This window comes from Seriola dumerili, unplaced genomic scaffold, assembly GCF_002260705.1.
Source record: "Seriola dumerili isolate Sdu_G_001 unplaced genomic scaffold, Sdu_1.0 BDQW01000668.1, whole genome shotgun sequence".
Lineage (NCBI taxonomy): Eukaryota > Metazoa > Chordata > Actinopteri > Carangiformes > Carangidae > Seriola > Seriola dumerili.
In genome coordinates this window covers 1097898-1125406 of record NW_019174923.1, presented here as the reverse complement: position 1 = coordinate 1125406, position 27509 = coordinate 1097898, and the positions used below count along the sequence as shown (strand labels likewise).

General features: G+C 41.2%; 1 protein-coding gene across 2 annotated transcripts in view; it reads right to left on the bottom strand.

Annotated features, from left to right (window-relative positions):
- Positions 1-1471: 1471 nt before the first annotated feature.
- The window catches only part of arl15 (ADP ribosylation factor like GTPase 15), a 100943-nt gene continuing 74905 nt past the window's right edge, over positions 1472-27509 (bottom strand). For both annotated transcript variants that reach the window (XM_022765170.1, XM_022765169.1), the window contains exon 5: positions 1472-3501. In XM_022765170.1, coding sequence (XP_022620891.1) covers positions 3349-3501 — 153 coding nt within the window. In that variant the 3' untranslated portion in view covers positions 1472-3348. The remainder of the gene's footprint in view (positions 3502-27509) is intronic.

The window sequence follows — 27509 nt, the reverse complement described above, 5'->3', positions numbered from 1 at the left end:
TGTTTTTCCTCCCTTCCAGGCAGCCATTAATTACCATTCATTTCAGTGAATTATAGAAATCAACTTGCACAGACTTGAATGTTTCTTGAGATACTGTATCCATCACAGCAAACATCACGTCCCCAACACTGTTGCTTGGTAAAGCAACTGTGGGCACAGATTGGAAAAATCTGGAGTGTATTACCACACAACATCAATAATATAAGTTCTTGACTGGCTCTCAACAAGGACAAGAGAAAAAAAACTGCAGCTAGACACCAGCAATTACACAGGTAGAGCAGGTAAAGGTTCAATGTGGGAGGAGAGGATGGGCTGCATCTTTTTCAAGGGATTAAACTCAACTGTACAGACAGAAAGAGAGGGTGAGGAGGATAGAGAGAGAGAGAGAGAGAGAGAGAGAGAGAGGTCCCCTGTCTCTCCCTTTTTTCTCCCAAGAGGGCTGTTTCGCTGAGGTTCTGGCCTCTTCCCTTCCCCAGGGCACCCTGGATGCCCATGCTGAGGGAGGGCTGCTTTGGCGTGACCAAAGGGAAGCAGAGCGAGCAAGAGAGAGACAGAGAAATGGAGAGAACCCGAGAGAGAGGGAAAAAAAAACAGTAAGGAGAGAGAGATAGAAAACAGAGAGAAAGTGAGAGCGACAGGAAGAAAAAAGGGGAGTGAGACAAGCGCAGCAGCCCATGGTTTGTCTCAGGGCTGCAGCAGCTTCCAGAGCTGGTGTGCAGCAGACTGAAGAGAAGCACGTCTGCCCCAGAGGCAGAGACTGGAAAACAGGATCAAAGAGTCGCCAGGGCAACCTGCATGACACACATTGTATTAAAGCCACACGGTTAATTTGAAAGAGAGGGAAGAAGGGCAAAAGGAGAAGAAAAGGGGAGGCAGAGGTAGCACAGAGTAGAGTATATTTATCAAGAACTCCTGTCTCACTCGGTTAACTTTCCACTCAGAACTTTCTTCAGCTGCTCCACTTTGACTTTGAGGTTTTTTTTTTTTAGATTTTTTTTTACTTTGGCTCAACCTCCACTGGTTCATCTGCGTTTTCCTGATTATCTTCCAGCGTCTCAGATTTCCACCTTAAATCACAAATCAGAGACATTGTGAAGAAAATGTTTCCAGAAACGTGGGCAAACATTCAACTCATCACACATTTCATACAGATACATGAAGTATTAATATCAAATTGTACAAATATTTACTGAAAACAGACCTACACCGTAGTCTCTAAATTCATATCTGGTCTCAATGAATTTCTGGTCACAAACAGATGAAATGCTACACTCTTCACTAGTTCTCAGAATACAGAAAATATTTATACTCTTTAACAAACCTAGAAACTGTCATCCATACCCCCCATTATCAGGTTATATATTAAAAAGACATTATGGCATTCAACGTGAGATATATTAAACAGTTTACTACAACATTTTAATAAGCAAAAGTAATCAAGATGTAAATAACAACTAAGACAATATTTTAATTTTTAAAACTTTAATTGCCATTTTAGACAAAATGTATGATTGAAAAAACAAACAAAGATACAAAAAAAACAAAAAAACAAAATAGACTGCAGTGAATGTTTTAAAACCTATGTGTCAGCAGTCCGGCATTGGTATAAACCCTCCTAGTCGAAAGATTTATTTCGCATTCAAGCAACCGAATGCAATGATCCATGCGGACTGTAAACATTACCTGGCAGATCTCAAGTCAGGTACAAAAAGTGATTCAATCTCTAAAAACCTGACAAAATACTGAACAAAACAACAACAAAAATGCAAAGCACACAGGAAGTAGGTGTGAACTTTATCCGTTACTGAAGCACATCCTGGGGAACAACCACACACCTGTGGCACAATGAATACGACTCATTTTAGACGTTTGGAGTCCACACGAGAGCAGCCGGGCTGAAAGATGGCATCTGGGATAAAAAACCCCACTGAGCAGTAATGGGGACAGGGAACGGAGCTGGAGTGGAGGGGCAACGTTGGTTGGAATGGGTTGGGATGAGGTGGGGTGGGGGTCCACGATAAACAGCAGACAGGGAGGGGTCTTCACAGACAGTTGGAAGGCATTAGGGTGTCGGACAGGGACTTGTCAGATGCAGCTGTTGCTGTGGCTGATTGATAGAGTTTGTATTCCACCCTGATGGGAGACTGGAGGCGCTCGCCAGTGTTGAGAGGCATTATGTCAAATTCAGAAGAAAAAAAAAATACAGTAAAAATGCAGATACACAAATATTACATTTGCTAAACACTGAAATGAAGCTAAATCCATCACATTTCTCTACCTTGTGGCTACACCCAGCCCAGTCAATAATCACTGTGTTTTGTTTTTTTTTTTTGTTTTTTGGTCTTTGATTTGAAAGAAGTCATAGGTGTGGTATGATATATAAAAAATCTGAACGTAGCTCTTTGAGGTTAACATACAGAGCTATAAAATATATCGTAAGTTGCACATTTATAAAAAGCATTCAGACTTGTTCTCACGTTCTCCAAATGGACTCACGACTCCATAAAGTCACCTAGCACTTAGTCACATGATAAGTAGTACTTGTGTATGGCGGCACAGGAGGGTACACAGCAACATGCTTCTTTGCATGTACATAATACTCCATGAGATACTCAGACTACACTATTCAGATTAGATATTCAGACACAGTGTGACTCACCGATATGTAACTACCGTACATAACACAAGGCTTTGGACTATGCACTCCGACCACACAACGACATTCGTTGTTGCCAAGTCAAAAGGAGAAGCACACTTGACAGCCATACAGTACTTCTCAGTGGAAAGGATATCAACCGTGCCCACCCAAACATCCTGTAAAGTAATTAGTGGAGACGTTAAACATATCTACAGACAACCTGGGCTCCACTTTGTGTGTGACCGTATGTGTGTGTGTGTGTGGGTGTGTGTGTGTGTGTGTGTGTGTGTGTGAGACTGAGAATGAGAATGTGTGTGTTAGTGTCCAACGATGACTAAAGGAATGCCATACGTCCCAAATGCCACTGGTTTAATCACAATGGCACAGTAGTAAACAAGATTTCCATCCCTGGCAAAGTTCAATGATTTTTCATGACAAACTGTTTTACATCGGGTGGGTTTAATGGCAGCTCTCCTCTGTCAGGTTGTAGTGGCTGACTGTTGCTTGTGCACACTCTTCCAATTTGAAAAATGAGACCTCAGTGAAGGATAACATACAATACACATCTCGAAGAGAGAGGCCCACATCTGCTGAATTTTCTTATGTGTACATGTTTGTGTCTGTGCATGAGTGTGTGAACATGGGCACCATCAGGATGCGGTGTTTCCTTGTCGTTAGCCGCTAATGTCTCTGCATTAGCAGTGTTAGCATCATATCCTTGCAGGCTCTGTGTCCTTGTCCTCCAACAGGCTAATGAACTGACCAAAGCTCTCCTTCACTGCCTCCATGTTGTCGGTGGTGCTGCCCTCCAAGATCCAGCGCTTCCCTCGGGCCAGCGGCTCCAGCTCAAAGTACTTCTTGATCTGCCGAACAGAGAATATGGTCAATTCAAACATTATGTCTCACTCTACACATTAAGAAATGATCACATTTAGCAATTAAGTAGGAATAACGGTTGCTGTTTTTAGGACACTTGCACAGAAAAATCATTTAAATATCAGCAGCTGTATTATCAGCAGAACATCTTCTTTCATTTTTTACATGAAAAGCAGCAACACTACTCTCAAACCATGTGCTGTTTACAGCAAATAATCTGCACTTTTTTTTAAAATTGCAAACAAACATAACACCAGATGAGTTCAGTGACCACATATTACCTTGTGTTTCAGTATGTTTTCAGACCAGCATCTTTTCATGATTCAGCCAGAACCATTTTTGCAATTTTATGTTGACCAAGTTTGAGAAAAGCCCTGGTTTTAATGTTGCATTACAGTTTTCAGAGACCACACTCGTCCTCTGAGACCAAGAACATTAAAAAAGAAAAACGAAGGTCCTTGTGTATCATCCCCATCCACACTTCAAGTAGTTTCCCATGCACGATGTCTTTTCTTCACATAATCACTCACAAATACATGAAGTCATGAAACTATCCAAACACGGATTTACACCAGAATGCAACCAAATGTACTAAAGTAAAACAGAATAAAACTACATGAAATAAAACAATCTTCTTATCTGAGAAATATGTGGCTTATTGGTTTGGCACTGTTCTTTGTAACAGTTGATTATAAAGTTCATATGTTGGCTGTTGGCAGCTCATGACAGTGGGGGTGCAGTGAGGTCGGGGGGAGAACCAGAACCAGCTGTTACGTAAAAACAAATCTCAGCAGAGAGAAACAATGTCTTAGACCTCCACTGAAGGTGCTGCAGGTTGTTAGGGTTTCTGACATTTTTAAGCTGAGAGTAATGGAAGCAATTTCGTTTGCCCGATGTGAACGAAGTTCAGCCATCGCCTCCTGTTTGTCTGATAGGGAGTGAAGAATGTACAGAGACAAATGAGTTCTGTCAGCAGCCCTGAGAAAAAAACATTAAAATGCCACTAATGTCACTGATACAATAAAACTACAATTCCCAACCATGTATACTTATTCAGTCAGTTTCACACTTAGATTGAAGAATGTCTACCACACTGAGTTATCAGTATTTGGGTAAAGTGTTCTTAGTTCCTTTAAAACAGTGATGAACGATGTTAAAATCCAAAGGGCTTTTTCTTCAGTCATCTTTACTTGTTAAATATGAAGATCTTGACCCAAAGCAGATTTTTTTATTGCATTTTGTACTAATTATTGTAATCTGGTTGTCACAGTGTGTGTGTGTGTGTGTGTGTGTGTGTGTGTGTGTGTGTGTGTGTGTGTGTGTGTGTGTGTCAAAGGACACAGGCTGGAAAGCAGAAATTCTACAATTAATACAGAATTACCAATGCTGCGAAGGCATTTAAAACATGTCAACATTTCATGACTTTAGTAATTATGGTTTCAATCTGTTTAGTGATCAGATTTTCTGTATTTCTACATGTTTCTGCAAATATAAAACAAAGACTGATGATTGAACAAATTCTAGAAATCAAAATAGCAGATAACCTCAGTATTGTGAAAGCAACACAAGAAGACAAATACATTTGTGCACCCTGTAAACACCACCAACTCCACACAGGTGCCCGTCACACAGTCAAATGACTTTTCAACTTCAAGTGAAATTGCTTTTGTCTAGACCGTGCTGGGCTGTCTAGCTGTGCCATGGTGTGTGGCATGAAGAGGATGGGGAAGAGGAGGAGGTGGCGGAGGAGGGGGGTATTCTTTGTGTCTGCTCAAATCCAGCCAGCCATGCCAGTGAGTGGGAGAGTGAGCGCTGTCTCTGCCCCCCTGAGCCGAGTCTCTGTCCGGGTGTAATGTGAGTTTAATGACAGATTAAGTCACCTCAGCCGCGTTTGGCTCAGAGGCCTGGCTAGAAAGCCGAGCGGACCCAAACAGTGTTAACAAATCTGTCTGGGTAACTTGAGCTGCCCTAGTCCAGCCTGTAGCCCCAGACCTAGACTGCAGACGATGCGGCTGGCTGCCTGTCTGGCTGGCTGGCTCACTTGTCTGCCTGTAGCCAAGGCCCTCTTCTGGAAGACTCTGGCCCCTGCACTGGCAGACAGTCAAAAGGCCAGCAGTGACCTCTGTGCAAGTGCAGACAGGCTCAAGCTTCTCTCACTTCCCCTCCTTGCCTCACAGACCAACAGAACACACCCAGGGGCATCTCACAGTGCAGCAAATGCCTTCTTTAGTACTATGCAACAGACAACTGATCTTACCAATGACACCAGACGACTTATTAAGTTTTCAGTGCAGCTTTACAGCTGTGCACTCGTGATAACACGAGTAGTCTGAGATACTAAAGAATCCCCTATATACTTAATACCTAGTCGGTATGAACACCTTCATACAGACCACATTTCACTGACAGGGCACATTCTATCCAGAGATTTTAATCACACAACAGGCGGACAGGATACATCGCCAAAAACACTGTCTCAGTGTTACACGACTGAAGGAACCCCATGACCTAACAGTCGGGTGCATCCACATTGGCAGTCAACAGTGTGGCCCAAACCAGTTTCTCTGAGATTAAGTCCTCCTAAGCACACTTATGCTTGCTTAAGGAATTGCGTGAGGCAGTGGGAAGGGTAAGCCACACAAGACGCGGGTTGCCAGATGGCTCCTAGGATGACCACTGGGTCATCCAGTCTAGCTTCTTCTAGGTCATACAGAGCAGGGGCCTCGCCTTGTGCATGGGAAAAAAGCGGCTTATACATGCATAAGGGTGTCAAAAAATCTTTAATCACCTGTGTCTGTGTCAACTGTATTCCTGCTGCTGGAATCCAGCCATGTTAGCCACCGGGGTAAACTGTTGTGGGGAGAAGCCATAAAACTCAGGAAAGCAGAACTCTTTGGCAACAGGCCTGAATAATGACTTCTGAGTCTGACCAGTTGTGCAGAGTGGACAGTGCAATGACTGAGAACTTGCATGTGCTGGATTTTTATACATATATTTTTTTATTTATTACAGACAATCATATTCAGCATTACTGTATTATGCTGTTTTAAGAATAACTGATAACTGATTGGTCAATATCTCCTATGCAGCATATCATATGTTTAAAGCAATAAAAAAGCCAAAGCATTGTTATATGCTGATAACTACTGGTTAACTTTCAGGGCACATCTCTATTTCAGAGTGGAAATGCATGGCTTATATATGCAAACCCCAAAAGTCAACAATATAATGTAATCTGTTTTATCAAATGAGGGTTAATTGGAAATCTGGTAAGATACATATTGGTGCCTATTTTCACCTCCTAAGTATGAAAAGATGAGATCTGTTTTACAAGGCTTCTAAGTTAACAGTAACGTAAACAGTGCTGCAAAATTATGCACGAGGCTCGTTCAGTGAGTGCAAGTCTGCTGTAAAGCAGAGTGCTACACGGACAGCTGACATCATTGCAATGTAGTTTTACTGTGTGAACTCCTGGGCGTCAGTGGTGAGAAATTCTAATGGTGAGACAAACACCTTCTCAATTAATCCTGGATGGCAAACTCTGATGTAGGCAATATGGGGGCCGATGCATCAATTTCTTATTCAAAAACCTTGGACTACTTATAAGAAAAAGCCCCAACTCTGCATTAAGTGGCGAATTTATCCTTGTGCAACAAATGGTCAAATTATGGCAATTTAAAAAATCTAATGTGAAAAATTATCTGACATGTTCTTGCACAAAGAAGGTAAATGCTTTAGTGGAACATTTTTTTTATAAATAATTGCTTGCAGTTGTTTTTAACATTCTGAAATAAAATGAGACTTGATGATAAACTGATTGATGATGGAGGATGTAAATTAATGTTGAAGTGTCAGGGTGGGTGGGGTGATGTATATAAAGGAATTTCTATGTACTATTCTTTAATGGCTATTGGAAATCAGTATCTAGGCTCTTTGTAGGAGAGAAACTTAGATAAACTTGGCCTACAAGACTGTAAACTTCATTTTTTCCCAACTTTTGTCTTAAATTTCACTTGTTGATTAATAAAAGACAATTCAGCTATTGTTTTTTGGAAAATGAGTCTGGAGTAAATGTCTTTTCATTAAAGATATATCATTACGTTTGACAATTTGTGACCCAGTGTCTGCAGGGAGTGGCTGCACAGCTAGTCAGCTAAGCTTAAGCTCTGACCCTGGCACTACTTCAGGCTACTTAAGAGAGCGGATGGGCATGCATGGCACGTGCACCCAGCTGCTCCCTGACCTATGCAAGATTACTACATGTGATGGTCACTGTTGGCATCATGTCAAGTCAAGAGGATATCCTGGCAGAATAAAAACAGCTTTGGCGGCTGTCTCCTGCCACCAGCAGCCCTGCTCTGGCCTCCTGACCAACTAAACACACCAGGGAGGCAGAAAGAGGCACAATAAATAAATAAATAAAAGAACTGACTGGATGAGAGAGAAGATGCCTGAGCCAAGTTCTAGTCATGGAGGTGCATGATGTTGGCTGCTGAGAATATATGTGAGAACACCCCCTGACAAATTTATATCCTTCACAAATTTATATCCTCTGTTGTATAGTTGAGTACGGTTTAAAAATACATTTGAGGATTCAAACTAGAAAGCAGGTGGTATTGTGCTCAAATGTCTATCTATCTTCGTAAATTATAAGCTGTATTGAAAAACAAAAACAAAACAAACAAAAAAATTAAAAAATGAATTACAATCTAAGCTGAAGTAAATAAAAACTATTTTTTATTTATATATTTTTTAGGCTCATAGTTAGAGCTGCATCCTGTCCCAGAATGCACTACACAACAGGTTTCCAGCCTCACACAGACAAAATCAAACAAGCTAACTCATGCTCATATTCACACTTCTCTGTTTAGGTGCCCAGGAGTCCAGCAATTAAGATATACACCATGTAGGAATTCATTTATAGTTTAGCTCAAGATTTCACATACTGTCACACCACCAGCAGGATCAAACCGTCTATTGAACATTTATTTAAGTCATTGAGAGAGAAACTGACTTGACTACAACATGTCAAACTGACAAAAACTGCCTTTGTGTGAACAATATCACAGACGAAACACCAGTAACCGCTCTCTACCTGCTGTAACTGAACCTGCACATTGTATACTGCCTAATTTTTGTTTTCTTAATATGTCTGTCTATCTTTGTTACTTTGTTGACTTTTCAAGTATTCTCAACCAAAAGAAACAAAGGTTTAAAAATAAATAAACTGGCATGCAGCCTAATATGACCCACCTTCGCCACATTGTTTGCAATAATGATTTATTAACTTCATAAATGAAGTCATTTTTCATGGAACCTTCTCATTAATTTATCTACGCCCTGCAGGTTTCTCACAGTAATTTTTGTAGTTCAGCTTGTGCTGAGTAATTCAGGTTACGTGCCTTTCTCAAGGGTGTAATGGCAGAGGTCCAAGACAACAGAGTACACTCAGTTTACATGCCATGTTCAGGATCTTTTTGATAAAACGATTGCTGTGGTTCAATGGTCTTGCGCTATGCACACATATTTGGGAAATCTAAAGTCAGTTTTAGCATTCTTGCAGAGGTTAACAGCAAAGCCAGATGTAACAGACGCAGGTTTTGTTGGATACACTCCTACAGCAGATCAGTATCGTAAAAGAAAGTTAAATGACTGCTGTCAACTCTCAATTTCTCATCTAGGGCAAGTTTTTTTGTCAAGTCTGGCTCTTGCAGCTGCCTCAGGTTCCAAAAGTCTGAGAAAAATATCAAAACTAAATTCAATGATATCAAATAATACTAATAATCTCTTCCTGTTTAAGTAATAAGATCATAAAAAGAAGAACAGGAAATGTTCACTTGAGAAGATTTTGCCTTTTAGCCATGTTAAAAAAAAAGCCCAAACATAAAGAGACGCCGATAAAAGGAACTGCTCCAACAGATAAGTTATCCTTCAAACATTGCTTTCCTCCAGGCAATTATCAACATTTCTCTGTGGAGCATGGAGAACTTTACTCAATAAACTCATTGGAGAAGTAATGATTTCAGCCTTGCGCTTTTCATTTGGATTGAAAGCATGTGTGCATAAAGTGACCTATGAAAAAGGAAGGAGAAAGTGGCCAAAAGGGGTCCAAAAGTCAAGTGAGGAAAGTGGGCTCAGACGTTTGGACCCCAGTGTATAGATTATTTTAGAAGATCATTTTTAATATAGTTTTAGCTTTAAAATAACTGTGCCTCATAAAATGGAAGATATGGCCTCCAATGCCCTTGTTCCAATGTGTACCATGACCACATGTCTATCACGCTTCACTGTTATGTGTCAAAACCTCACCTCACGAGTAAGCTATATTACTGGAGAAGGAAGCATTAGGGGGTCTCTGAACTAGGGAAAGTGGCATACTCAAATATCCAACACAATCAATTACACCATCCCTTGACATGTTGGCCCCTGTGAAGATATCAGTCACTTGAAAAGTGGCCCACACTGGCGACTGCATTGAAATGGGAGGGTAATGTGAGATCCACTTACCATATAATAGATATGCCTCTGTTTGCTTTTCCGGCTTACCTAAAGAGCCTTAAAGACATGAGAAAGCCCGGAGGTCCCCAAGAGGGGAACACTTGGGAAGCCTGTGAAAAAACAAACATTGCACCACAAACTGTGGGAGGTGTCAAGTGAAACAGCCCACTGGCCAGTAAGTAAAACCTAAAGCCTATTTAAAAAAGGCTTTAATACCTTGGGCAATGGAGCCACGGTTTTGCATCTGAGGGGATTACTGTAGGTAGATAACAACACGATCACCTGTTAAGTGAAAGTATTAGCTGTAGGTGAGGCACATGACACTTTGTTTCTAGATTGCATGAAGTGAGGACCTCAGGACCCCCCTCTGAAAGCTGTTGGGATAGCTAGCAGGTGGCAGAGGGCTCAGCATGGTCCCTGTGCCAAATGCTGCCCGGTCTCATGTCTGTAACAATTCATGCATGTACTCGCACTATCATTCTTGAGTTGATATAGTTCTCCAACACTATAGTGGGCTCTGTGGACGAATCTACAGCAGGCACACAGGAGGGTTGCTCTTGAAGTCATTAAAAGCAGGAAAATCAGGAAAAGCTGAACTTGCTGTCTCTAAAACTCTCACAATGGCTGCACATTGCCATCGTACAGCATGTGTTGTTGTCTTCTACTTGCCCCCTCTATCTTAAGGTCTTCAAAAATGGATTGGCTATGTGGTGGCCGGCACATCTTTATGGGAGGCAGAAGAGGAAGCAATCAGCCCAAGGGTGCCAAAGACCAACAAGCCAATCATCAGTCAGGAGTGGTGCAGCTGGCACAGTTGAATACCTCACTGTTTTTGAATTTTGTAATTGCAGCACTAGCCACAATTACATAATTGTGGTGGCTTGTGGGTGCACGTCAGAGTGCAAAGACCATGCAGCAGGTGTAAGAAGAAAATTCAGAAGAAAAATGCATATTCAAATTTAAAAGAACCCACAGCAACAAAGACCATAAACCTTGAGTCACAATATGGAGAGAGGGAGCAGGAGAAAGACAGAAAGATATGGACTTTCAGTTTAGTCCCTTCATTTGCAATGGAAACATTCCAGGCCTAGCAGGCACATAAAAGCATTGAGGCCACCCTGGAATCAAGCCATAGCTGCAGAACTGTTGGACCAGGGGATTCAGCAGGCAACAAATTAAGACTTAAGTCCCCATGTCACAGTGCAAAAAGTGAGCTGCATTTAGATTTACTGTCCTGTTCCACTCATGTGGGACCATGGATCTCCCCAAGGCTCGGCTCAGTGCAGGTTCAAAGTGATTCACTTGCGGTACAATTCTCTTCAAAGCCAACTGACCACTGCCAGATCAGAGCCATCCTCAGAGGCGCTGTAAATCTAAGCAAGACTGCATAGGGGACATTCTTGCCGACTCTTTCAGTGTGCTCCTTGGAACAATGCTATTGCACTTAAGAGCCTACACGGTGATAATGTCCTTTCCATATAGGCATCAATTCTGAAAATATATCTAAAAGATGTGCCTGACAAGATTCCCATTTGGACAATGAGCAGGTTTATCTTTTTTGCTTTGTTTTTACAAGCAGCTGCATTTATTTTTATTTTTCTTGCAGCAGATCAAATGACTTCCAAAAACACTGGCTGCTGTTACCTGGGTAAATGACCCATGCCTCAAGTCTGGTAGTGACAACAGCAGATGCAGTCTGTATTTGCAGAAAACACATTAAAACAAAATTAAACACTGGGGGATTAGGGCTGGGGGATAATTCAATGTTTATCCACTCTCAGCAGAATCAAACTGTGATGATATGATCTTATTATATTATTATCTTACAAATTGTTGATTTATATGTTTTTCAAATTAATAATTGTGAGCATGCTGTTAGCACAAAAAACAAAAGCATTGTTATTTTACATGTGTAGAGGGAAAGTGAGGTATGTTGCTTTGAACATCAGTTTGATTGCTTTATTTGTGATAGTATAGTGATAAGGATTTCAGCCATATCACCTGGCTCTACTGGGGACCAGATCAGTTATCAGAAGAGTCCAGGAACAGACGAGCACCCTCAGAAATGGGCACATAAAACAAGCAATGGGCACATTTGCCCAAACATGAATATTAAACTCAGTGCCATTAGTTTCTGTTATACAATATCATCTAAAAATACAATCCTCTTCGGGTTAGAACCCTGACAAAGATCAAAGAATGAAGGTCAGAAACCTGGGGAAGTTTCAGTCTCGAAGCATGAATGACATTTTCTATAGTTAGAGTGCGGGTTGGGGGCAGAGGGGAAGGAAAACATCCGTCCTCTGATGTAGGTTGGAAAATAACTGGCAGGTTCAGTAGCGGGGACATGGCCCCTTCACCACGGGTTGACCTATAGGACACTGAGAAAAGTCTGTGAGGGCAGAATATCTGGGATGAAGTGTAGTTTGGGGGGGGGGGGAACCCATGTTTGCCTTGCCTTATTACAGATTTACAGTAACTCAATTTATTAAAGGCCAAGAGCTCCTTGACAAGGAACATCTGGTCTTTGGGACTTGAACGGGTGAGCTGGCGTCTTGCCCATGCTCCCTGCTGCAGGGGCCAATGTGCCAGCACCTTCCCTTGAGCCCGCTGGCCCTCCCTCTCGTCCTCTTGTGAAGAGGGCCGCTTTGCTGAAGCAGCCCACACAGAGGGCCCACAAAGCCCAGGAGGTCCGTCAGAAGCCACCCCTCCTCCTCCAAGACCCCCCTAGTGGGACCCTCCACCCCTTTCACTCTGAGGCCCCCCTTTCACGCTCCAGTCCTGACAGTTGACCAGCTTGAAAGCTGCAGCAGGCCCCCGCTTTAGCACACAGCACGCGGCATTACAATCAAAGTGCTCCCCCTCTGCAAAAGATTTAAACCATGCGTCAAGTTGGAGTCTGCACACACACTCACACACATTCATTCTCTCATACACTGACAAACAGACGCACGCACGCACACACGTATATTTGAATATTTATATTTGAAAATCAAGGTTCTTGGGTTTTCCTGGGTTTGCATACATTCTCCTATTTGTAATCATGACCACGTCTTCACATTGTTTCTTTGTGTGTCTGAGTGTGTATACATATTTGTGTGTGTTCTCTAATTAATCGCAGAGGGGTTTCTTACAGTAGATGGCAACAAAGCAGACAAATGAGACTTAAGACTAATCAGATTGTCTGTTTGTTCAGGACACAGAACACACATTACAAGCACCTTTTCCAGCTGTTTCAAGAGAAGTTACTAAATCACTATACAAACAAGTGAAATTTGTTAAATGTACACATCAGTGGTTTCTTTGTGTACAGTATATGCATAGTTACAGTGCTCCCTGGGCTCAGCATCAAAAAATGAGATTTGATGTACTTTAGGAAATGTGTTTATTTTTATGCACTATTAATTCCTTCTGTTACAAAACTGCTTCTGACTGGTTTAAATCATTACCAGGAAATCAGGATAGTACAGCCAATGCTGCGGCCCAGCCCAGGCAACAGCTGCCCCCAGACACAGCACCAACAAACATTTTCATACCCCAACTGTCAAGGATGAAAGCTGTCCCATGTGATCTTTCTTTTTTCAGTTAATTATGCATAAACCCAATAACGACCATCAACAGAGAGGGATTTGTGAAGGGAACAACAAAGGAGACTGAAACAGAAGTCTTCCCTTGTCACCTCTGTAGAACCAGGATGAAACTTTTGTAAAACATTTGCATTCCATCAAGGAAACTTAAAAAAAAAAAAAAAAAACCTTAGTCATTTTGAGTTTTGTCAAAAGGGTAAGTTTCCGTAGATGAAAACCTCAATGGCAGAAAACCCCCAGAGATTCCCAGTGTTTGATCCCTGTGACTCAGCAATGGAACCTGGGGGTCAAATCACATGCTGAATAGGCTTTTCGGAAGTCTTGTCCTGGCTAGTGGCGGCCGGTCGTCCGACCCTGCTTGACCAGCAGACAAAGGAAGAGCACTGACTACAATTGGGATGGGGGGGATTCTTTTCTCCTCCAATGGAAAGTCCGGTCCTGAATAGGGTCTGGCTGGCTGAATTGCGTTCCACACCGATTTTGAGAGTGAGGACCCACTGGGGTCAGGGTTCAGCATAATTTGACGCGGGCTGTGGGAAAAGGCGAGCGTGGTGCCCGCACAACCTGCCGACTGCCCTCTCACCCACGGTGCCCCTTAACCTCCCAAAGGGACGGACCACCAGCCCAGGGATGACAGGATGAGAAAGGCTGTATGGGTGGGAAAAGGAGAGAAAGCGGAGATGAAGGTGGGCGGGAGGGCCGCACTAGCAGGATAGACAAAGATGTGAGAGAGATAAACCATCAAAGAAACGAGAAGTTTCTAAGTAGCTTCACATATTGCGCTTCGAACCTCTAGCACACATTCTCTAGAGGGTAATCAATATGTGCAGCTTGACTGGTTTTCCAACCCTCATCTCCCAAGGTGGGATGGATGAAGCACTGGGTACATGTCTGTGAGATTTCTCCTGGCACTGAGGGTCTGCAGTCTTTCTTTGTGTAATCACTCACCATGCGTGCAAACAGAGGTTAATAGGTGCTTGGAAATCTATGCTACAGTACATCTAAAAGTGTCTTGCCATTTACGAAAGGGTCAGATACAGTTACTAGCTAAAACATCTGGACTTAAAACAACCTCCTGAGGAGTGTAGCTTGACATCAGGGACACCTAGAAAGCATGGAAATATGATTATACATTTTCTCAGTCATCCACACTCTGACTTTTTCCTGCAAGCACTTTCTGGTCACCATCAGCAGGAGTGACAACTACACTACCATTTCCTTTCCATGAATTGTAAGCGGATACGATAACCAGACAGGAGTCAGGCATTTTGTTCCACATGCAAAATGCAAAGGTGTTGCTCACTTCTCAGCCACTGCTGAGGCAATTTTCTGTTATCTTGCTTGTTAAGAAACAGAAAGCGTTCCAGAGAGATCGCAGACTTTGTGGGATGTGAGACTGATTATGTGAGTTTTGTTTGAACAATTTTTTCATCAACTTCACACAAAAACACTGGTGATGCTTGTGGCATCACTCACATTACCCTGAGCTTACAGAAACAGTCAATAACTGCAAATATGACAGGATTTGTTGGTCTGAATTGTCTTTAAGAAATTGCTGCATTAAGTTACACTGTACACTATGATTAAATCACATAATGAAGAGCAATGACAAGTAAAATGTAATACAAGTTTGAAAGGCAGACTCTGGCATTTAAAGATTAATTGTAACAGCTAATGCTGGAAAATCAAGCTGTCAATGCTGTGTTTTAACAGAGTCATATAAGTGCACATGGCGTGGCCACCGGCTGGATGGAGACACCTCTTAAAAAACTATCACGTGCTGCTTTACATGGAATGTCACACTTCAGGGTGCCATACAGTACACCTCATCAACTGACAGGAGGGAACCGAAAACACACTCACAAACTAAACTGGATCTTCTGCAGTTTGTGTGGACTGTTCACATGCATCTCAGTGTAAAATAAAATCCCACATTTAGAGCGATGTAGGAGATATATGGTTTCATCTTCACTAATCACAGTTTAGAAAACAATGTATTGGCAAGAATAATCTGGTGTTATTCTCAGTGCAAAGAAAACCTGAGCGCCGTGGGCTGCCTCAAACTGTACTTCAGATTTCTGTCAGCTGATCATACTGTAGGTTTCCTGACCAAATGATTTGTTTGTGCAATGTGAAATAAAATAAACCACAATTATGACAAGTATGCATAAAGTAAATCAGTTAATTGCTGCTGGCATCCAAAACAGGAAGTTAAGAATTACTCATAAAACTGAACATCAAAAGAAAAACAGGCAGTGGAGTGGGAAGCTCACTCTGGCACTTGCATTTTATTTATCTGGAGAGAATGCGCCCTCATTTAAAATGCCAACACCTTGTAAAGAAAAAGAGGCACTGGACAGATTGATCTTGATTATATGCAAAAAGTAGAACAGTGTTATACATTTTGTATGAATATGGAGAAAATAATAACTTTCATGTGTTTTAGGAGGGGTTAAACAGAAAAACAAATTGTGCCTCAGATAGCGATTATTATAGCGATTAACAGTCATAATGTCAGTGAATATTTTGCTGATTATCCCAGTGAAAACTTCTCTCATACTGTCATGATGTCCAGGGCAACTTGAGCTTGGCTTTCAGTACATTATGTTGTGGTCAATATGTTTATATAATGTGGCCATAGAGCCGTTTTGCACTTGACTAGAAATGAGGGACAGAGCTCAGCAAGGTCACCTGCTCCTCATCCGTTTTTCCACTGTAGCCAGCAACTCACAAGTCGGGGGTTGGGGAGGGGAGTTGGGGGTGGGGAGGGTTGGTTGCTGACCGGCTTCAGTCTAGACGGCTCAATACGCAGTTGACTTTTTAAACCCGCTTGTCTGGAAAAAGAGCAGACGTGAGGTAAGAGGGGGGTGAGCTGCAGCAGAGAGGTGGTGGTGCATTTTGGCTGCCACAGCCAGTAGGCTATACGCGCTACAAGCAAGCAGCGAGAGAGGGGATGAGAGGAAAAGGGAAAGAGAGGACGAGAGAGAGAGAGAGAGAGAGAGACAGTGAGAAAGAGAAACAGACAGCGAGGCAGAGAGAGAGAGAGAGAGAATCAGAGACGCTATCGGAGGGAGCCATCCGAGTCGTGGCTGTGGCTCCATTGTCAAGGTCAGCGAGCCGCGGAGTAAAAAGTCACGCCACCTGACCCCCCTCCCACTCTGCCTGTCTGCTTTCCTGCTGTTCATCCCCTGTCCTCCCCCTCAGTACCTCCATCAGTCTCGTCTGCTCACTCAGCACACACGGTGAGAGAATCTGATCTCAGTGGTTGCAGATATATTCTCATCGTCATCATACAGAATATATTTTACAATTTCCCTCTTGATGTAATTCCATAGGCAGATTACAGCAGAGGCAAAAATAGATATAAGAACTACTCAGCTGCATATGATGTTTAACATCTGAATGTTTCCCTTCCCCTTATAAAATAGATTGACAATTCCCCAAATCTATGAAAAGACTATAGTCATCTCTGCTGATCATGTGTCTAAACTCTGCACCAGAAATATTTATGCAGAAGCTGGACTTTTAAGGTTTAGAGCACATTCATCTTCATTTGGCATCTTGAAGAAGGGTTTTAATGGGAAATTAGCACAATACGAAAAGACTGTCTGTTTGAAATGCTGACTGCACTCGATTTGCAGTTTTCATTAGTCCCAATCTTTGGCAGTCTAGCTGACAAAAATTATTTGACATTGCACAATGATCTCATCTTTACAAGACTGGCAATGAGCCCTTTTGGAAGTTCTCTTAATTATTATTCTGCAGACAGTAAAAGAAAGATGAAATTGGCTCACTTCTAATTTTGCAGCATTACTTAACTCTCTTTAGGCAAAAGCAACTCACTGAAGGATACTGACATCTGCTGAATCATTTGACGGGGCTGCAGCAATCCGTTACTGATTGTCTGGTGGTTCTGAATGTTTACTACCGATGATTAAATCTCGACGAAAAGACTAAGTGAGGTTATAGCTCACAGACTGCTGTTATGATGATTAAGCACTGACCGGAGCTTATTGCAGTGATGAGATATGTGAAAAAACAAAGGGCAAGCCAACGCAACAGTGACATGCTGTTCAGCGATAAGCATAGCATCACTTTTGTCGTGAGCGTCAGTGTTTATGGACTAGCTGAGGTGAGCAAACATGCCCCCCTCCAAGCCTTTTAATATCACCAGCCCCAATCGGCCTGCAACAAACAAAAACAAGCTGAGGGAGGACAGAACACACCCATCAGGACCCATCACGACTCGTGCAATGAATGAACAGACATCTGACATTATAGTGAATAGCACCACACACTTGTGACTAGATCATACATTTTTCGTGTTGGTGTCATAGGCAGCTGTCAGAGTTGTGTGAAAACAACGATTCTACCGAGAGACTGATAGGAATCTTTATTATGAGACGTGTTTTTGCTCACTGTTCACGCCAAGTCTTTCTGGTTCATGATCTTATTTTGTGTTTGACCATGTCCACCCTCAGAAAAGAGCTGCAAAGACATGCACATTTTAACTGAACGTGACAGCATTCTGCAGTCAAGCCCACAGCAACACGAACTTTCAATTCTGGACCTTTTTAAAGATGTGTTCTGATGCTCTTTGTATAGGTTTATGTTTAACTGCATGTGTTCAGTTGTGTGTCCTGTCTTGTTTCCTCTGCTGTACTCAGGTCTCCCCAGCAAAAGAGACATTGATGTCAAATAGATTAAATACTCAAATTAGGGCTATAATAAAAACCTCCCTTTTGTTTTTGCAACTAACAGACCTCTCTGACAACATTATGAACTAAGTCTCTACAAAGAAATGAAAATGTCAAAGGAAGCTGCTACTGGCAACATTTTGTAAACTCCTGTTAAAAAGCGATTAACAGAAGGGAGGATTTGCAAAAATACTTGAAAAACTCCAAGAACTAAATATCGCGCAACATTCTTTTTGGTGACTAATGTAAAACTTTCATCCTGTTGATTATTCTAAATGAGCTGGCAATAATAACATTTCCACTCAGTAATGACGCAAGTCTAAGGTATTGTAAGGGTGATCTTAACAAGTTAGTTGGAGCCATTTGGTAACAGAGTTGCTCACACTGTTGTTTCCTTCTTAAGGTTCATTGATTGGCTCTTACCTGTGCCTCATCTCCTACACAACCAATCAGCAGCCACTGGGGAATTTAGAGCCACCAGCGTCACAGGGCACAATGACACACACACCATGTGCCAGACGTTTGACGAAAGTTTCAGACACTGGGCACCACATGAGTCATTGAGCACAGCCACCACCCAATGTGTGCCAAGACCTGCAAGTTCACCATGTGCAAAATGTGACAGAGGACAGTGGTTGACTAGCCACTTCCGTCTTGGACTATTCCCAACACAGTTTGATCAAAAGTTATCATTGCACTTTCTGCAATGTCAAGTGACTGCAATGGACACTGAAAATGGAATTACTGCCCCAGCTACACGAGCTATCCAAAACCTATGGGATTTCTTTGGGCTAGTAGGGGTCTTACACAGCTTAACACAGCAACATCAGCACACTCCTATTCAGAGCCACCACATACACACTTTTTTCTTATTTTTTAAGGAGTTTTTTAAGTTCAAATCAATTTCTCTGGTCCCCGAAGCTGTAGCATTAAAACTATGTTATTAACCATTTAGAGATAAATGAGCTTCTAAATCAAAATTTCTGAATTGCTAGTATTTAAACCTATTTAGGTGGATAACAACCGAGCTCCTTGGCAGATTTAAGTCGAATCCTGTTGGTTTTGAATTTAGTGAACAGTTCTGACAAGTCTGACAAAGTTTTTTTTTTTTTTTTTTACAACTCCAAGATTACCAAACCATGTATATGCAGCCTGTCAGTGACTTGCCTGTGTGAGACTCAATGATGAATCATATCGAAACCCTCAATTTTAACAAATTACCTGTTTTGATCATAACTTCCAGATCAAGTGCAGACAATTATTGGGGACCTACTGACATTTGGATCACATTAATGCATCATATATTGAGTAGAAAAAGGGCAGGCAAGACTCAGCCTGTACTGAGCTCCATAAGTTGTACAGGGTTGGACACGCTGCAACACATTATGTACTTGGCAGTGTAACTACCTAAATGATACATGCTGACAACCTCTGAACTAATTCATGGCTACGGGATGTGGTCTATGTAATGTAACATTCAAATAGCCATCTGGATGTCTACCACCTGTCAAGGGTGAGTAAGAACACTTTTTGGCTAGGAAAGAGATGTGTCATATTTCAAACAAAAGTGAATTCAAAGTTAAAGTTAAAATTAACTTTGTCCATTACTACAATAGTTAAAAAAATCATTGCTGATCAATCAACCACCATCAATTCACCATTCAAGCTACCAATTTATCAATCATCTATCTATGATATCATCTACCATCTCTGTCTTTTAGTCATGATCTCCATTTATGCACAGAATGAGATGCACTGATGCAGAATTTGTCTTTACAAATTACAATGTATATTTCACATTATAGTAATTTAACTTACTTTTGCAACATAAAAGTTGCAAACCAAACCAAATGCGGTTTTGCAGTATCTACTGACTTCTTTCAAAGTGAGTGCAATTACAGTTTTTTTTTTTTTTAAGGTAAGAGCACTCATCAGCATGTTTGAAACGGAGCACAGCGCACTGTGTGTCAAGAATATCTTTTACAATGTTCAAACTCTTTCAGCTGGCACACAAGCAGCGAGTACACAGAGCCAAAGTCTGTGTTTTCTTTGAGTGAGGGTGAAGGGGGACATGAGACATGTGTGCGAGCTGTCACACTCGCAGACAGGCAGAGAGAGAGAGAGAGAGAGAGAGAGAGAGAGAGAGAGAGAGAGAGAGAGAGAGAGAGAGAAATGGTCCACTCTGGGAATTCATTTTGAATAAAACGTGGATGAATCACCATGAAAGCAGGAACCACAGTGATTATTATTAGATGTTAGAATTTCTGGTTAATTACACAGAAGCCCAAAACAAGCTGCTGGAACTGATGTAGCCCAGTGCATTGTTCAGATCTATGAATCATCACATCGTTAACCTTCAGTATACACAGCTCTGTTTTTCTCAATCTCAATTTCTAAGAAACTGCAGGGTTTCCCTGACCTACAGCTAAAACACAGCTCTGAAACATGAAGTAAAATTAAACATAATGCAGTCAAAGACATGGCTTGAGAACATGGTTTTGTGTATTATTATTGTTTTAATTTGTTTTCTGGACAGCACATTATATTTATGTGGACAGTACTTTGTTTTGTGCGGTGCTATAACTACAGCTGATTATAAGACCTTTTTATTAGCATGCTTGGCTGAGTTTGATTCATGTTTCTTACAGAACAAGAAACAAATGTTATGGAGTGTCCAGAGCCGAGAGTCTGTCCTGGACTTGGTGAATGAACTACAGACTGATTTTTGTGTTCTTTTCTAGTTTGGAAATTTTGATACCGCTACCTCTACTTACATAGAGCTTGCACACGGCAAGAACAAAGATGAACCAGGCGTGAGTAGTACAATCATTTTTTTTTATTTTTTCCCTTCTTGGATGCAGAACCTACTGCAATTCAGTGGCAACCCGGCATCTCCCAAGAACTCCTGTATGATGTTGGCGCTAATTTTAAAAAGTGTATTACCAACATTTTTTATTTTTTATTTCATGCTGAAATTGCATCATTAAATGCATATGATGAAAGGAGAAGGTGAGCACATGATGGTGGTGAGAAATTTCTCCAGTGTTGTATTCTTCTCTTTTAATGAATGGGTGAGTCAAACAAATGTCTAAACTATAAGAGATAATTATACTATCACTTCATTGAGATTTCCGTTGGGAACACAAGCTGTCACTGGCTGTCAGAGCTATGCTGGGAAGCTCAAAATCATTATCACCAATCCACAGGATCTCCGAAAACTTGTTTAAACAAACGTCTTGAATGTGTATTGAAAAGAAGAAAACAGGGAAGCTGTCTTTGACATATTAAAATAAGTGTGCTATTCCTTTTCAACCAGTTCAACAAAAAACACAAACCTTTAATCACACAGTTGGATGGTTTCAGTGACACAAATGTAAAACAGATTTTCTTTGCGCAACACTTCATTCGAATGACTCTTCAGATTAAGAAGACATTCATGGAGGTAATGAAATGCATCTGAGAGCAGAGGTTATCAGTTGGAGGAAATTGTATATATAGCTGTGTAACATTTACAGTACCTAATACCTCACGAGTAGCATAAGTGAGAGCTTTGAGAAAGAGCTCTTCTCTAGTGTTATTGACAAATTACCTTCAAGTGATTAAGTGAAGACGTCACTGTGGGGAGTAAATGAGAACATTTCGGATGAGCATAAATTACCAAATCAAAGTCAAATCAAATCAAAGCGGATAAAGCATAGTTGCTGAGTGAGCATTGTTGTGGTAGTTGGACCTGTTCCAAAACTTGGCAGTGGCTTGTTTAATTGCGCAAAGAGCTGTTCATTTTGATTGTCGGCCTGCCTTTCCAATGCCTTCATCTTACTTTATTGACACCCTTTGGGTCTGTCTGTTCAGACCAGTTGTACTGCACAAAAGTACTACAGGGGTATCACCTGCATCTTTTTAACAGTTACTAACACGGCTGAAAATATATACGTCTCAACAAGATGCTTTGTGGTGAAGTGACTCCACTGGAGGTGTGAGCATAACTGTTTGGTGTGCATGTCAAGTAAACAATAACGGCCCTTAACTCCCATGCATCACTTTAAAAGGCCTCAATTACAAGAGATTATTACACATAAACGTTTCCGTTGAAAATGCCATTGTCCGGATGTATACAGTTTTCAGCAGTAATTGTGAGAGCAGGAATGCCATCCTTTCCATTGTCAATGACTGGCAGTTTATTCCCACAGGTAAAAAAAGATTCTATCTTTCCACAGGCTAGGATTACCAAAGAAAAGAGCAAACAATATGGTAAATTTTGTATAGTGGAAAGCCCCTTCTGCATAACAGACACTAAATGAGTAATTTAAATAGAACAGAAAGGAGGAAAAGATTTTTTAAAATCTGGCTCCATATGTAGAAAATAAAAAGATTTCTGGCTTTCTCCCAGAATAAAAGCAAATGATATGCATCGTGTTTGTGCATCTGTATTGACATCCTTAGAAAGCAGAGCTACCGCAGCCTTCATTTGGAGGCTTTGACACAGCTGCTTCTCAAACACCCAAAATCATTTGATTCATTTCCAAACAGTAAGTGCCTAAAACTAATCAGCAGAAACACAGTGTTCTGAGAGGATGTCAGTGCTGAGGACCGGTCATGCCGCAGGTTGCAGGCATTAGGCAGACTCCATGCAAGCTAACCCACGTAGGGTCATTCTGGTCATATCACATCAGGGACTTTTAACATTTCACCATTAGCCCCTATTAGGTCTTAGCAGGCTTAGTCATATCCTTAGACATTTTGTTCATTCCCTCGCAATCACTGACTAAACCTGAGGGATAGTGACTAGACTTCAAGACTGACATAACGTGCCACGTGCAAGGAGAATGCATGCAAGGATACAGATCTAACGTTCAAGGTTTTTGTAGTTTTGTGTTACATAAAAAGATGGTGGGAATTAACCAGTTTATACCAGATATAATAAAGTTAACACTTATATATGCCTGCTTCCAAAATTACCTCCACTCTGCCATCCAACACCAAAAACAAGCCATACCACCAGCCCACAATTCCTTCATGGTATAATACAACATGGCACACTGGGGGAAATGCTTTAAATCGGTGCTCATGTATCCACAATGATAAAAAAGGATGAAAAGGTGGTTTTGCAAATCTGGTACATGCCGGTGGTACAGAGACAATTATGTGCTATGCCCACAGTTTAAGAGGCAAAATTGACAACAATTACCACCACCCACTTGGGGACTGGAAAGAATAATGTTCTGTGTGGGAAACGAGACAGATTTTCTTTTATATTTGCACTTAGCAGCAGGACAAATAGCATACTGGGCATGACAAAACATGCGCTTCCAAAAACAAACACATCATTAGGATTTTGATGCACATTAAAGTGCCTCAGCAATACTTTGATCACATTTTGGGTGAGGGGGTGATATTACAAGAACAAAGTTCACCTCAAAAAACATTTATTATTTAAAACACCTATGCAGATGCAACACAGGTGCACATCCTCAGCAAGTTTAGTGTTTAGTGTAGTTCCACGTAGTCTTCTCCAAAACAACAGAAGTAGGCAGGGGCCAGCCAACGGCAGAATAAAAAAATCACCACAGAATTACTTTAAATGGGTTCAAAAAAGTCACATGGTCAGATCAAGATGAGTTTTTATGCATATTTGGGACAATGCACTTGGCTTCTGTTCACTTGGATTAAAGTGGACAAGCTATTTTACGTTTTACAGTACTTACAGTTATTCAACTAAAGATCATTCATTTTTCACCAACAGATATGGAGCTACATAGTTAAACTTGCTGTGTGTTAGAGGACTACTAACTACAATGTTTCCAGTACATACAGATTTTGATTTCTGGATGAATTCATCTTTCAAGTAATAATCTTGCTCCTTGAATGTAAAAACAACCGCTAGATAAACAGGTTGGATCACAGTGTTTTGTGTGTATGGGCAAACAGTTGGATCAAACACACTGTCAGAGCTGGGTTACAATAGACTTTTCCGCAGCCTTTCTTGTCTGAGTTAGAAGGTGTTTGCATATAAGAGTAGGACAGAGGTTCAGGTGTAGGCCCCGAGGCTCGACTAATCCTCCTTGAAGTGCCCGTCCCATTAGACCATGTAATCAGGAATGTGCTGCAAAGCAGGTGTGTTAATAATGCTTATTAAACAAACGCCCGTTTACTGCTGTCTGCTTTGGATACCTGATGTTGGTGATGTCATGACAGACATGAGATGGGAGGGAGAGAGGAGGAGGTAAGGTTAGTGAGGAGTATTTTCACAGACTGGCGAGTCCAGACAGAGAGGCAGAGCGAAAATAGCTCAAGGGGCAAACAAGGTAACCTTTTTCAAAAGACGCTTCAGGGGGTGTCTGCCAAGTCCCACACAATACTGTCTGCAGTGAATGTCTGTGTTGCAGTTGTATTGCACTGCAGAACAAAATACCTTAAAACGTCTGGGTGCGTCTTCTTAAGGCAGATCAAATCTACTGAAACAGTCCAAAGCTGCTTATCCGAATGCCAAAAATGCATCAGCACCTCATGTGTAACTTCATATCTTTTCTTGCAAAAATATTGATTTTGCCCAGAGACTGTGACGTTGTTGAGACCCTTACATCTGGAATTACCTGTGAATCCAAACTGGCTGCCCCCCCCACCCCCCACGCGCAACTGTAAGTCCACTCTTTCTACTGCCTACATGAAAACTGTTTAAATGCAGAATGCAACAATCTCTCCACAACAAAAGGTCAGTGAATGTCTGCTTATCTATTACAAAAAAACATTGAATGATGATGGCTGTGCATGCAAACAGATTACCAGACATAAAAAGTTTAAAGAAAGTATAAATCATTGCTTTGCTACCTTAATATTACATTATTACAGGACTAACACTTGTTGATCATTCACCTCTACCATTATTCCATTTTGGTGCTTTTTGTCCTCACTACTGTCTGTCTCATTTTTTCTGATGTACAGTAGTAGTTTGCCATTTTTATCACCTGTAATGATACACTTCAGGGAAAGAGCAAGGAGACTTGGATCAATGTCAATATAGTCCTACATGTGATGAGATCATAACGCACATATGGAAGAATGCAGACCCAACCCTCCCTGCTGGTGCCCTGGATTAAGCCGGACACATAAACATGTTGTACTGAGGTCATGGACATCTCTTGTGTTCATGACATCATAACCACAGAATAAGCCGTGAACACCTAGTATGGGGCTATAATCAGATCTCCTACATGGTAACTGTTGTCAAGAATAAGGCTCAGAGAATAACATAGCCCAATTTACTTGAAAGATGAGTATATCCCTTATAGGACATCTTCATGATTCAGAGTGAGGGCCCCTGTTGTTTGAGGGGGGTGAGAGGGTGGCTGTATAACAAGTCTGGGCACATCCATGCCAGCCAGGACATCCCCATTAAGGGGCCACTTGGTTCTAAAAGTGGAGAGAGATGGGGCACGGGGATCAAATGGCCAGTTGTTTACAAGTTGTTTGTCCACTAACATAGATAAGAACATCACACACAGGAAAGCAGGTGCTTGGTGCTGCTCTGAGAATAAGATCAGAGGAAGAAAAAAGACATGATGACAAAAAAGGAGAGAAGAAAAAAAGAAGCCAAGAATGTGGCTCATTTTTAAAACCACATTCCCCTTCATGTTGGTTTATCTTATTTCTGGGTCGATTAAAATTGTGTCTGGACACAAAGACTATTGATCTGGTTATATTAGGTTTTCTAAGATACCTGAGATGTTATGTTATGTAAAATTAGGGTGTTGCTGAAGTCGCTATAATAAATCATAGATGTGTCTTTGATTGCTGAAATATATCCACAGTCATATCTTTATTTAAATTCACAAGTAGGCTGCTAGGGTTGCAATGTGTCACTCACTTGTTAAGGAAGTGATGAGTCCAAAAAACAAAACAAAAAAAGCAGAGAAATGACTGAGGTGAATGATGTGTAGAAGCAGAAGTGGTGGATTTAAGTGCTACAAAGTGACTGGCCATGCCCTCTCTTTGTATCCTAAGGCCAGAGTGCATCCTCTATGAGTCCCCTGACGTGCTCAGGCCTCATTCATGGGTAATGTACCAGACAGAGCAGATTACTCCCCTTTCTTCATTCTCTCCGGTCAGCCGAGGAAGCCCTCCCTGCCCATGCCTTTTCGCCCACTTTCTCTGTTGTCACGTTTGTCAAGTTGACAGAGACGCCACTAGAGTGCCTGAATTTGGAAAGTTAAAATCTGACATAGAACACACCTAGAAAATAATTTTGTTACTACTGTGGTATTTTAGGCATAAAAAGTCCAATAAACATGAAGAACATAATTTCCAAAATTTCTGTACCCTGGGATCAAACATAGTTTTACCTGAGGTCCTGGTCATTTAAGAATACTAGCAGTTGTAACGTGTGGCTCACAAAGAACAAATAGGTCAATGAAATTCAATTCAAACCATTTAACAAAATAAATCATAGTAACAAACCTTGCTAAAATGAACCAGGAAATAACTGATATTCCGTGAGTATAATCTGTTCATTTGTTCTCTATTCATAATTTCTGCTCACCGTTCCTCTGAGTGAACAGTTCGGAACCAGGCATTCTTTGAAGTAATGGTTACAACCACATCTCTGAGACTGAGTGATTGCCATCAGTGACTTGTGTTTTCTTAAGTCCTTCAAGAGCAATCTGAAGAGTTCCACGTTGCTTCAGAACTGAGATCAGTGCTGGGAGCCTATGCAGTGTTTACATACACTCACTCATCCATCTCGCACACAACGGTGATGGAGGAGTGTTGTGCAATGAGGCATTCACGTCTAGTCCATGGCCTATTTGTCTCCAATGAGCAGTGGCTGCTCAAATGCAAATAGCTGAAAAAATATATTTACTACTTGTTTCTTGACTCATTTGAGTAAGAAATACCACTGCTATAAAAACTGAAAAAATAAAATCAATGTGTTTTGACATTGATAACTTGTCGGATAATATTAAATGAAAATTACGATTGTTTTACAGTGAAAGTATCTTGAACTTATTTATGTATAGTTTGCATGCATTTTGAATATATAAAGTCTAAAGACCAGGTTATTAAATTGTAAAAGTCATATTCACTTTCTCTTTATTTACCATTAGTGGATGTATCCTAAGTGTACACAACAGAGGAGGAGAAGAGCTGAACAGTAGTTTCGTGATTTAGAAAATGGTAAAATTACAAAATAATGAACCATAGATACAATATAAACTA